Here is an 11,006-nt window from a genome sequence, read left to right as displayed (position 1 = left end):
AGCAAATTTCATGTGAGTAAGGATACACAGAAAGTGATGGTTCCTCAAAGCGGTACTCCTATTTGCCACAGTAATATACAACCTGGATCTCTGTGTTGCTCTCAGTCTGTGCTGGCACTCCATTTGATGTTTATGGGAGCCATGCACAAGGATCAAAGGTAGTACATAATTTAAATGTCAGGTTTCCATACCCACTCTTCTGCCAAACCTGGCGAGTGTTTAACTCATACATGTGCCCAAACTGTGTATGGCTTTTACTGGAGTGCTCAGAGCTACATTTTGTAGCCAGAAAGGTCTCTGTCTTAGGTGAAGCCCATAACTTCTAGTTGCACTAGATCATATCTTTTTGAAAGACATCCAGTCTTGGTATAAAGACTCCAAGTGAGGGAGAAGTTACCACATCCTTCAGTAATCCGTACCAGTGGTCTAATGTACCACTTATTTCCGGTTTGATTGTTTTCCCCCGGCTTCAACTTCCAGGCACTTGATCTTGCTTAACTTTGAGCTGCTAAATTAAGAGCCCCTAGTATTAGATACATTCCCCCCTACATAGGTACTTGTAGGAGATGATCAACTCACCTTAACCTTATCTTTGCTAAGCTAGTCAACATTCTACATTATTTCGCATCAATCTAGGTTTCTCATTCATTTCAATGGGCGTTCTGGATGCAGCATGAGTGTACAATATGCCTCCGGAGCGTGCATTCAGATCCTCACCTGACACCTGTTTCTGTAAGATTTGTCCCGAGCCCAAGTGACTCAGAGGTTCTGCTTCTCCTCAAATGTGCTTAATTCCAGAGCCACGGGTCTTATTAGAACCTCCCACCCTCTGATCATGGGAAGGTAAGACAATGTCGCTGTTTCCCTGGCAGGAGGGTATCTACAGTCACCCTGTAAACCTAGCTCATCTCCCTTCTCCTCTTCATTCTGGGTCTCGGGAGAACAGAGGGATGCGCGCGATTGCCAACCTGCTAGGATCAGCGACGTGATCCTGCTTGAAATCAGCGAGAGCTTTGCTCTGGACTTCCCCCGGAGTCAGACAGGGCCAGGATACTGCCGCTGGAAATAAAACCGGGACCTTTTCCTGAACTTCAGTTTGCCGGGTTGTTGTTAACCAGCGCAACATTCCCTTATCGCCTGCTCATGAAAGCAGAATTAAGGAGAATTAGCTGTAAATTATATGAAATTCATTTACTTTTAAGGGAGGTTGTTTGTTCTGCTTAGAAATGCTCGTTACAGGGAGAGTATCGCATTAAAACACCGGTGGTTAATGGCACTACCTGGCAATGAATCCATTTGCTTTGGTTTTTATTGCCCTGACTTGACTTGTCAGCCTTCGCTTTCTGTGCACGCCACTGTGGCTGTGCGCGTGGCTCGCTTGCTCTGCACACTAACTTCGGGGCAGAAGAATGGCCCAAGTGAAACCATCATTGGTTTTTCCCAGAGTCAGGGCTGTTTGTCAGCGCGGCACAGAAACGGTCATTCTGAGCAGCTACCACGGCGATGGGTGTCCGGCTAATAGGACTGGGATTTAATAATAATAATAATAATTAACGGAGATAGCCCATCTCCTAGAACTGGAAGGAACCTTGAAAGGTCATTGAGTCCAGCCCCCTGCCTTCACTAGCAGGACCAAGTACTGATTTCGTCTCAGATCCCCAAGTAGCCCCCTCAAGGATTGAACTCACAATCCTCGGTTTAACGGGCCAATGCTCAAACCACTGAGCTATCCCTCCCCCTTCCCCCTTTGGGGAAGGGGATGGGCGTGTGTGTTTAGAAGTGACTTTGAGTGGCAGCTTTACCACGCAAAGGGACCATCCTCCTCCCGCTGATATCAAAGGTAAAACTCCATTAACGACGATGGAGGTAGGAGCTAAGGTGACCAGACAGCAAGTGTGAAAAATCGGGACAGGGAGTGGGGGGTAATAGGAGCCTATATAACAAAAAGACCCAAAAATCGGGACTGTCCCTATAAAATTGGGACATCTGGTCATCCTAGGAGCTGACCCAGAAGTTTGTTTACGTGCGAGAAGCCACCTTCGCCTGCAATTACTTGGGGCGAAGATGCACCAAGCTGCCCTTGCCATTGGTGTCACTGGGGAGCTCTGCTTAAAAGCCAGTGGCACACTATGGCCTGCTGCTGGGAGAGAGCTGGCCACCAGAGCATGAGCTCAGCAAAGGGGGTTTCTGCTGAAATTTGTGTCGCCAGCTCAATTCTGGGAACTACAAGTCCAAAGCTGCCAAACCCACCAGGGCTCTGGTCCCGCAGTTGGTGAGCAGCCTGCCACGAACTGCAACAGAGCGGCTCCCCTTTCCTAAAGTTGTACCCACCTGGGGAAGTGTTGGCAGGCCCCGCCCCTAAAAGTGCGAAATTAAGTGGTTCAGAAACTTGGGCTTTTCACACCAGACAATCCCGCTTCTACCTAAACCCGCCAAGGAAGAGACCCACCGGAGGAGACGTTTCTTTCGAGACTAATCATAATGTCACTCGATGTGGAAGACTAAAAGCCTGCAGCATTCCGCTCTAAAATAGCGCCTGGGCTTTCTTGCTGGGGGAGAGGCTCGGGTAGGGGGAGAGGAGCCGAGTAGCAGCCGTGTCTATCAGTAATTCCTGCTAATAAAATCCCTTTTTCACTCTCCGCACTGTAATTGGTTTACAGCCTTTTTTGTTTATTTATCCATAAGAGCTGCTGTTAAATGACTTGGGAAAGCAATTGCTTAATGGCTCAATATTGAATCAAATGCGCACTGTGCTTTTTAAGCGGGGCGGGAGGGGGGGACGCGAATGGATTCATAGCGGAAACTCATTTTAAATGTAATGGACTCGGAGGTTTTATGATCCCCGGGAACCCTGCATTTGAGCAATCTACTCAGCCCTTTTCGGCTCCGTGGCATTGGTTTCCGTTGTCTGCCACGCACAGAACAGCTGATAACTCTCTCAACCCAGGCGCGCTCTTTGCCGGGTCCCTGGGCAGTTATTAGCCCTCCCTCCCCCCGCCCAAAAGGCAGATCTATGGACCCAGAATGTGTCTCTCATCTCAGGGCCCTCAGCTCTGTCCCGCTCGGCGGGGGCCCGCCGGGAGATAGGGCCAGGCTGGAATGTTCAGCTTTGCGCTCCCCACCTTGCCCCCCTTAATTGGTGTTAGAACCAAACCACAACAAGGGAGTCAAGGCGGGGTTTGCATGGAGACCGCTTTGCAGAAATGCACCATGAGAGGAGGAGTGCAAGGTAAGGTGTGTGTGTGTGTGTGTCCGCGAGAACACGAGCAGGTAGGGAAATGATCTTTGTCCTCTTCGGTAGCTCTCCGCCTCCTCATAGCCTCGTCACCAAGTCAACCAGCACCAACTTAGAGCACATTATCTCCAAGGGTCAACACGTCTCAGCCAAGCTGCAGAGAAGTCTCCCAAACTACCCTGTCAGGAATCAATGCGTTCGCTATCGGTCGCTATATTGATAGCATTGTGGTCTTCCGCGGCGAATACCCAGCAATGTCTTTATTCACTCCAAGACAGGGAAAGATTGCAGAGAAGGCAAATCGTTGCCTCTTTTCACTGTGTCTGCCACAAGATTGCTTCACAGATGGTCTTTTTCCCTAAGGAACATACACATGTACACACTCCTGTCTCTACAACACACACACACACACCTACTTCTGTCTATCCACATCTGTGTGCCCACACTCTCACATAGGTCTACCACATCCATATAGCTATACACACAAGTACACACAAACACATTTTGCAATTTGAATAGCACCTCATCCAAAAAAAAAAAAAAGACGTTAGGATTCACCCCTTGCAAAGAGGTTGTGAAATATTAACAACACACGACAATAAGGAGTGAACATGAAAGGGACACAGAATGTCTACCCAACTTTTCAAGCAAATTTACCTACCTACTGACAACATTTTTCCTCAATATTTGGGAAGAGGGCTGTGATATTGTGTGTGTTGTGTTAATCAAATGCGCATATCTAATTGTGTGCGAGAATATCTATATCCGTATGTGTTTATGTGATATCTGTGTGGTTTTGCTGATAGATGTGTCTGTGTGCGTAGACAGAAACAGTTACACAGAGATATACAGTCACCTGAAAACGCAGAGTTCTGACTTCCCCGGTTTGTAAAAGGCAATGAACCAGAGGCTAGTCAATGTGCTTTGAGAAAGGATTCGTTTTCGTTATCACTTGAATTCTTGAGTCCCACATCGAAGTAAGTGACAATGTGATAAGCAGCGAGTGGCCTTCCTAATCTAACTCACACACGGAGATAGGGTTTCCCAAGTTAGAGGTTTAAAATTCAACAATCCTGGGCACTTTTTGTTGATTGAGCCTAGACAAACTTTAGTGAAAGCACAGCCACCTGCACTATCTTGAAACCTATAATACACACCCGGACTCTCTCTGCCCCCGCCCCCTATATCTGTCTTTCTGTACACACCGTAGGTACAGAAACCGCAGCGATGCATTGCGCAATGTGAGTAACAGATCCTAAAAAACCTCACCTCCCCGCAAACAGTGGTGTTTAATTCCCACTCACACCCCCTTTCACACCCAGGAGGACACATGCCCCGGTGTGATGCGCTACGTGTCAGTACTGTGAAGATGCTTGCAGCAGAACCGGCGCTTCCAGCCCTCCGAGGAAAGCGAAAGAAGCTCACCCACCCCAGCCACCGAGGGCTTCTTCTTATGGGAAACGCCCCGCCCAATGGGGAGCTGAGGCAGGCTCACGTGGGAAGAAGTGGCGCCTATGGGGAGGCAACCCTCGGCCGGCCCCGTCTCGGTTTCATCATCTGCTCCCGCAGGTGAAGCGGACCTGTCAAAGCAGACGTACAACCTGCCCGGAGTGGGAGCACCTGATGTTTCACTAGCTAAGGTCCCCTTCTAGCCATGAACACTGAAGAACAGTATTATGCATCGACCCAGCTCTACAAGGATTCGTGTGCGTTTCAGAGATCCCAGGCACAGGATTATAACCAGAACCCCCCAGCCTGCCTGTACATGGGCAGACAGCAGCAGACACCCTACTCTAGTGCTTTAGGTGCGCTGGAACAAGGCAGCCCGCCAGACATTTCACCCTACGAGGTACCCCCCATTACAGAGGATCCAGGGGTCTCCCATCTTCATCACCATCACCACCACCACCCTCATCACCCTCAGCTTCCTCATCCCCACCAGGAAGCTATTCCTTTTGCAGATGGGACTGTCACTGGGGTTTTAGAGGAACCTAGAGTTCAGTTGCCTTTCCCATGGATGAAATCCACCAAATCTCACGCCTGGAAGGGACAATGGACCGGTAAGATAGTCGCCTTCTTCTGCTGCTGCTGTTGCTTCCTCTCCTTCTGTCTTGTACAATATCAAGAAAACCTTCTCATCACTAATAATTCCCCTTCGGGTTACTAAATGAAGCCTACATTTGGGATAGCCCCGTGTGTGATCACTTTCAGAGAGAGGCTTAGGGAAATTCCCTATCATTTGTTAGCTGTTTCACTAGGAAGTAAGCCAGGCTCGCAAGATTTCTCCTGTAAATGTTTCTTCTCTTCCACTTCCATAAAATTCCTGTTTTAGGAAGTGTTGGGGTCAGTTTGGCATTAGCAATAGCACCGGTTTTAAATGGGGATGTATTTCAAAGTCCTGAGATCTATGAGTCCATTTTCTATTTCAAACCTGCATGTATAGTATAGTTTGGCAACTCTTGTGTAATATAAATAAGTACCTTGTATCCAGAAATATGTACCCAGTTCTGATACCTTTAATGAAGCCATCGCATTTCAAATCAGTAAGAAAGACAAGCTCAGGAATAAATCTCAACCGCCTTCACTTTTCTACTGGGTGAAGGCAAAGTGATTGCAATTATACTTACTCCTTATATAGTTCTTTACTGTTGCAAAGCACTGAACAAATATTAACTAATTAGTTTAACTAATTAACTAATTAGCACTAAGTATCAGGCTGAAGTTGATACTTATCTAAGCTAAACACACAGGGTGCTGCTGTTTCAACTCACCTGACCAGGTGCTTATTGTCCAGGGATTTATACTGATCTCACTGCCAGTTTGTTAGTAGTAAATTCCATCTGGTCACTGGGAAATACTAAAGCTGTTGGGACACTGTCCCGTGGTAGCCAGCCCAAAACTTCCCTTGCAGTCAGCAGGGTGTGCAAAGAATGCAAAGCGGAGATCCATGCCGAACAGAAGGGATAAGGGAAACACAAGGACCCCCATCTTGCTCCATTTGTAGACAGTGAAGGTGAAATCCTGGCCCTATTGAAATTAATGGGAGCTTTGCCTTTTGACTTCAGTAGGGCCAGGAGTTCACCCGGAGAGCTGTACCATTAACGTCAGGATCTGATTCGGAAAATGCAGTTTTTGCCACTTGTATCAGTACTCGCGGGGCAGAGGGAGCGCCGGATGGGAAATGGACAACTTCCAGTGGGAATGCCCAGGGTTACTCGCAGTCAGATCCTACGAAAAGGCCACGTTGTGCCCTCGCTTCGAGACTCCCTCGTTGATTTCACTGCGTAAAAACCATAGCCCAGAATGTCCCGCAGATCTCACCGCCAAGTTGCTGTCTGGAATGCCCTTACAATATAGAGTAAAATAAAAGACATTTTGAAAGTAATATTAAACGCTAAATCTTTTAATAAATAGCGCCACAACCCCGCCTACCTGGCCGTTCAATTCTTGTCTGTATGCGATTGTTTTAGCCTTACTTATGTCTTACTGTGGAAACTTTTAAAACCTGGATAGGGGACACAATACACAAACTGAATTAGCTGTCTGCCAGCAAGAGGAAGAAACTCTCTCTGGACAGAAAGTTCCGTTGTAGAACAATATTTCTGTCTCTCGCTGCACAATGTTATCTTGCCCTGTGCCTTGTGCACTCTTTGTCACACCTCTACAGCAAATATTACATTAAAGGTTGTGTTCAAACAGACAGTTGAAAAGGTAGTGAAATATTGAAATAATGCTGAAATATTCTGGAAATTACGTTAAATTGAAAACAAGAATCAAACTGTGTTCTTTGCTCCTTACCCTGACAGTCTGAAACGAAAAGAAACCACTGCAAGAAATGGACGTCTTTCCTTTCACCCATTTAAAGGGCAAATATATTCGAAGGGTTTTTGATCTGGGGTCAAATCATAGCCATTTCACATGCGTTTAATAAATAGAAAGAAACCAGATATGCGCCCTCTATTCTCATAGTTTAATATAGAGAGAGATCCCTAAAACCTAAAAATCATTAACAGACTCTCCCATACTGACTTTTTCAATTAATCTAAGTAGCTTCTTACATAAAAGCTTGGTTCAGAACATGTGTGTAAAATATATATATGCAATGTAAACACACACATATATAATGTATACACACATATATACATATATACTCGCATGATATGTACACATGTTTATGTAATTTGCATAGAGTATGTATTCTATATAAATGTATGTATATACGCCTGTATATGCACATTACATATACTATATATGTATATTTGTATGAATGAGTGCTTATCTTTAGAAATAGCAGCTTCCTTAAGAAATATCTGGAATTAAATTAATTTGTATCAATGGCGTAGCTGGTTATTGGCAGCGGTATCGCCTACAAACTGGCCCGATTCTTAGCAATACAAGGATTCGGGGGAAATCCGCAGCGCCACCTTGTTACACGTTAACATATACTGGTAAAAGCAAATATGGGATCAAAAATATCTTACATACAAATAACCGTAAACAACTGGGGCTTGAGCCTTTTCCCATAGCAGTCAATGGCATTAGGACAAATCTCTTGCAAATTTCCGGCCGATTAAGGAAAACTTCTTTTTCCAGGAATCTGCCTTTCTTTGTGTAAAGTCAAAAGTGAATATGAGATTTGGAGTTATTATAACAACAATATATTTTTGCACTTCCATGAACTGAAAATAGCCAGTAGCCACTGACTGCAGTGGAGTTTGGGGTGCTCAAGGAAAGGAGGAGTGTCTAAATTAGACCGAGTCTAGTGGTTAAAAAAAAAGGTTTAAACTTTTGCACACGAATTATAAACCCCGGGGTTCCTGATGTCAGTGCAGAAGGACCTTCATTATGTGAAGCTGTTTTTAATTAGAATTTACAAAGTCCACGAAAAGCAAAATTGAGCCTTGCCCTCATATTTCTCATGCAAACTTCCTCTTGAATTCCCGTTGGGAGCTTTGCCTAGGTAGAAACATAGTTCTTAAAACCCACCAGGCCCTGCTCTCGGAGTTATGGCACTGATTTCAACTGGGGCAGGATCCGCAGGGGACAGTCACTTACGCTTCGGTATTTGCAGCGGTGTCCAAAAAATCTTCTTGTTTTTCTTTAGAGGTATTGTCATACCTAGGCAGAAGGACGGATTAAGGTCACACTCTCTCTAAACGTCCTTGCTCCTTTGAGTTTCACTCGGCCGGACAATATTTTTTTTTTTGTTCTGCTCGCAATTCGGTTTTGGTTTTATGGTAATGGGAAAAATAATAATAATTTCAAAAATGGACGTTTAACAATGAGTGGCATGATAAACCGAACGGCTCGTGTTATTTAAATGTGTATTAGTGCCCCCCTCTAGAAGGTATATAATAACAAGAAATAATAATAATAATTTAGACAGTAGCTTTTCCCTTTTCATGTCTAAAGATCTTGTATGTTGTGAAGGCTATTTGCTTAAAACGACATTAATTAATTAATTAATTAACAGTACTACCTGTTTGAAGCGTGTTTAACCTTAGAACACCCACATAGAATACTCATCGTCCAGCAAACACCCAGAAGAAGGGAGAGATTGCTGGGAACTAGGAATCTGTTATAGGACTGTCCGGATGGGTTTTGCACATGAATTGTGACACCAGACACATAGGTTTATTCTCAGCTGTTAGCCTATATTCCGATTAGTTAGTTGCAATAGGCTTTAGGGCCCGAACCGGCTGCGCTCTCTATTTTAGTCACTGGCCGGGTCTGTCTGAGTAAGGACTGCAGGATCCAGGGTTCTTGTTTGTTTTGTTTTTGTTTGTTTGTGGGGTGTTTTTTTTTTTTAATGAGACTCTTCAAATATCCCCGTGGAACATAGTCTCTGTGAATACAACAGACACTTTTCTTTTTTTCAGTTCCAGCATTTGGGAAATTGTATTTGCCTTTGTAAAATGACTGGGATGATGGCTGGATTAGGACTAATCCGTTGCAAATTCCTGGCCGATTAAGGAAAACTTCTCTTTCCAGGAAAACGCCTTTCCTTTTGTAAAATCAAAAGTGATGCTGAGGTTTTGAGCTAGAGCAACAATAATTTTTGCACTCCTATGAACTGAAAATAGCCAGGAGCCATTGACTGCAGTGGAGTTTGGGGCGCTCCAGGAAAGAAGGAGGAGCCTCTAAATTAGACCGGGTCTAGCGGTTAAAAAAAGGTTTAAACTTTTGCACCCGAATTATAAACCCCGGGGTTCTGACTGGCAGTGCCGAAGGAGGCTCACTTTCGTACAGTAGCCGTGATGGTGGCGTGGCAGAATCTCCGAAAGTCTGTGCGCTGGCTGAGAGGCGGCGAGAGGTGTTTGGGAGTTTTAATTTACAAAAAAAAAAAAAAAAAAAAAAAACGGGTGGTTTTGTCACTCAAAGGCAGCTCCGATTTTTGTAAAGCATGAAGTTTACAAATCGCCCTATGCCAGTAATCATCAGCCATTGTCACAAATGCACCTGCTGTTATTTCCCCCCCCCCCCCCCCCCAGGAGCCATATCATTTCGTCAGTTTTGAGACCTTGATTTCAACTGGGGACTTGCACTCAAACACTGATGGTACAGTGTGGCCCGGGGATTTTACTCGGGATCCATACTACACAGTGCGCGTTTTGTTACTAAAACGGATTTACAGGTAACAAGCGGAGCAGCTTCGGACTAGTGTCTTCGCTCTGTGCTGGTGTTTGTAAAGAAACGCTCTTAAAAATCCACCTCGGCCCTGGAATGCCTTTTCCTTGTTAGTTTCATTCTTTAAAGGGCAGAATCCATACCCCTCTGTCAATTTCTTGGGCCGGATTTGTAAACCTTTTGGGATGCAGACAAGGATTTGTCCTGGGGTTTGGGCTCAGTCCGTTTTATTAAAAACCAAATACCCAAACACACCCGTGGTTTCAGTGTTGTCTGGATCTCGAAAGAGAATCCCCGATCCATTAAACTGCTCATCTGTGAGTAAAAGGGGAAGCCTGGGGGAAAACCTGCCTCTCCCCGCCCCCCGCTCCCGTTGTGTTCTGGACAAGAAGATTCTATCGCCTTTCCAGCGTCGCTCCGGGTCCTAGTCCCTGGTGGGTAGATTTTAACTCTCCCTTCTCTTTAGGTGGCTCCTACGTGGTAGAGCAAGAGGAGAATAAGAGGACGAGGACCGCCTACACGAGAGCGCAGCTCCTGGAGTTAGAGAAGGAGTTCCTTTTTAACAAGTACATCTCCAGGCCCCGCCGCGTGGAGCTGGCTGTCATGCTGAACTTGACAGAGAGACACATAAAGATCTGGTTCCAGAACCGGAGGATGAAGTGGAAGAAGGAAGAGGATAAAAAGAGGGGAGCGGGGGCCGGCGGAGGAAACAGCAATGACGCTGACCAAGACTGTGTGGTGTCCTCTGGGGAGCTGCCGGGGAAAGAGGAGCTCCAGCAATGCCTGGCCTCGGCCGCCTCCAGAGAGCTGCTCCCCTCCAGCCTTGCTGCCTCCCCCCAGCCTTCTACCACCACCCCGCGAAGGCAGCAGGACGCTCGGTGAAAGGACCCCCCCCAGGCCTTTGCAGGCGCCGTTTGGAGGGGTAAGAGTTAAAGGAGAGGGGCCAGGGGTGCCAAGCCTCTGTGTCATATGGACCCTTGCCACACGCCCCCGGGGAGCCCCTGTGCTGTATAGTTACACCGGTGTCCGTGTGGAAACATTAAAGGTGTTTGGCTGTAGCAGAGAAAGGCTTGGTGTGGTTTGTGGGGGGGGGGGCGGGGAGGGAATCCTCGCTCTACTTTGTTACCAGGTCTGCAAGATCCTG

General features: G+C 46.1%; 1 protein-coding gene across 1 annotated transcript; it reads left to right on the top strand.

Moving 5' to 3' along the window:
* Positions 1-4,821: 4,821 nt before the first annotated feature.
* PDX1 (pancreatic and duodenal homeobox 1) lies at positions 4,822-10,744 on the top strand. Its single transcript, XM_034759494.1, has 2 exons — positions 4,822-5,295; positions 10,329-10,744. Exons 1-2 carry the CDS (start codon positions 4,890-4,892, stop codon positions 10,742-10,744), a joined length of 822 nt encoding a protein of 273 aa, XP_034615385.1. The 5' UTR covers positions 4,822-4,889.
* Positions 10,745-11,006: the final 262 nt, after the last annotated feature.

The sequence above is a fragment of the Trachemys scripta genome, chromosome 1 (genome assembly GCF_013100865.1).
Source record: "Trachemys scripta elegans isolate TJP31775 chromosome 1, CAS_Tse_1.0, whole genome shotgun sequence".
In the NCBI taxonomy this organism is placed as follows: domain Eukaryota; kingdom Metazoa; phylum Chordata; order Testudines; family Emydidae; genus Trachemys; species Trachemys scripta.
This window is presented reverse-complemented; position numbering and strand designations above follow the sequence as displayed.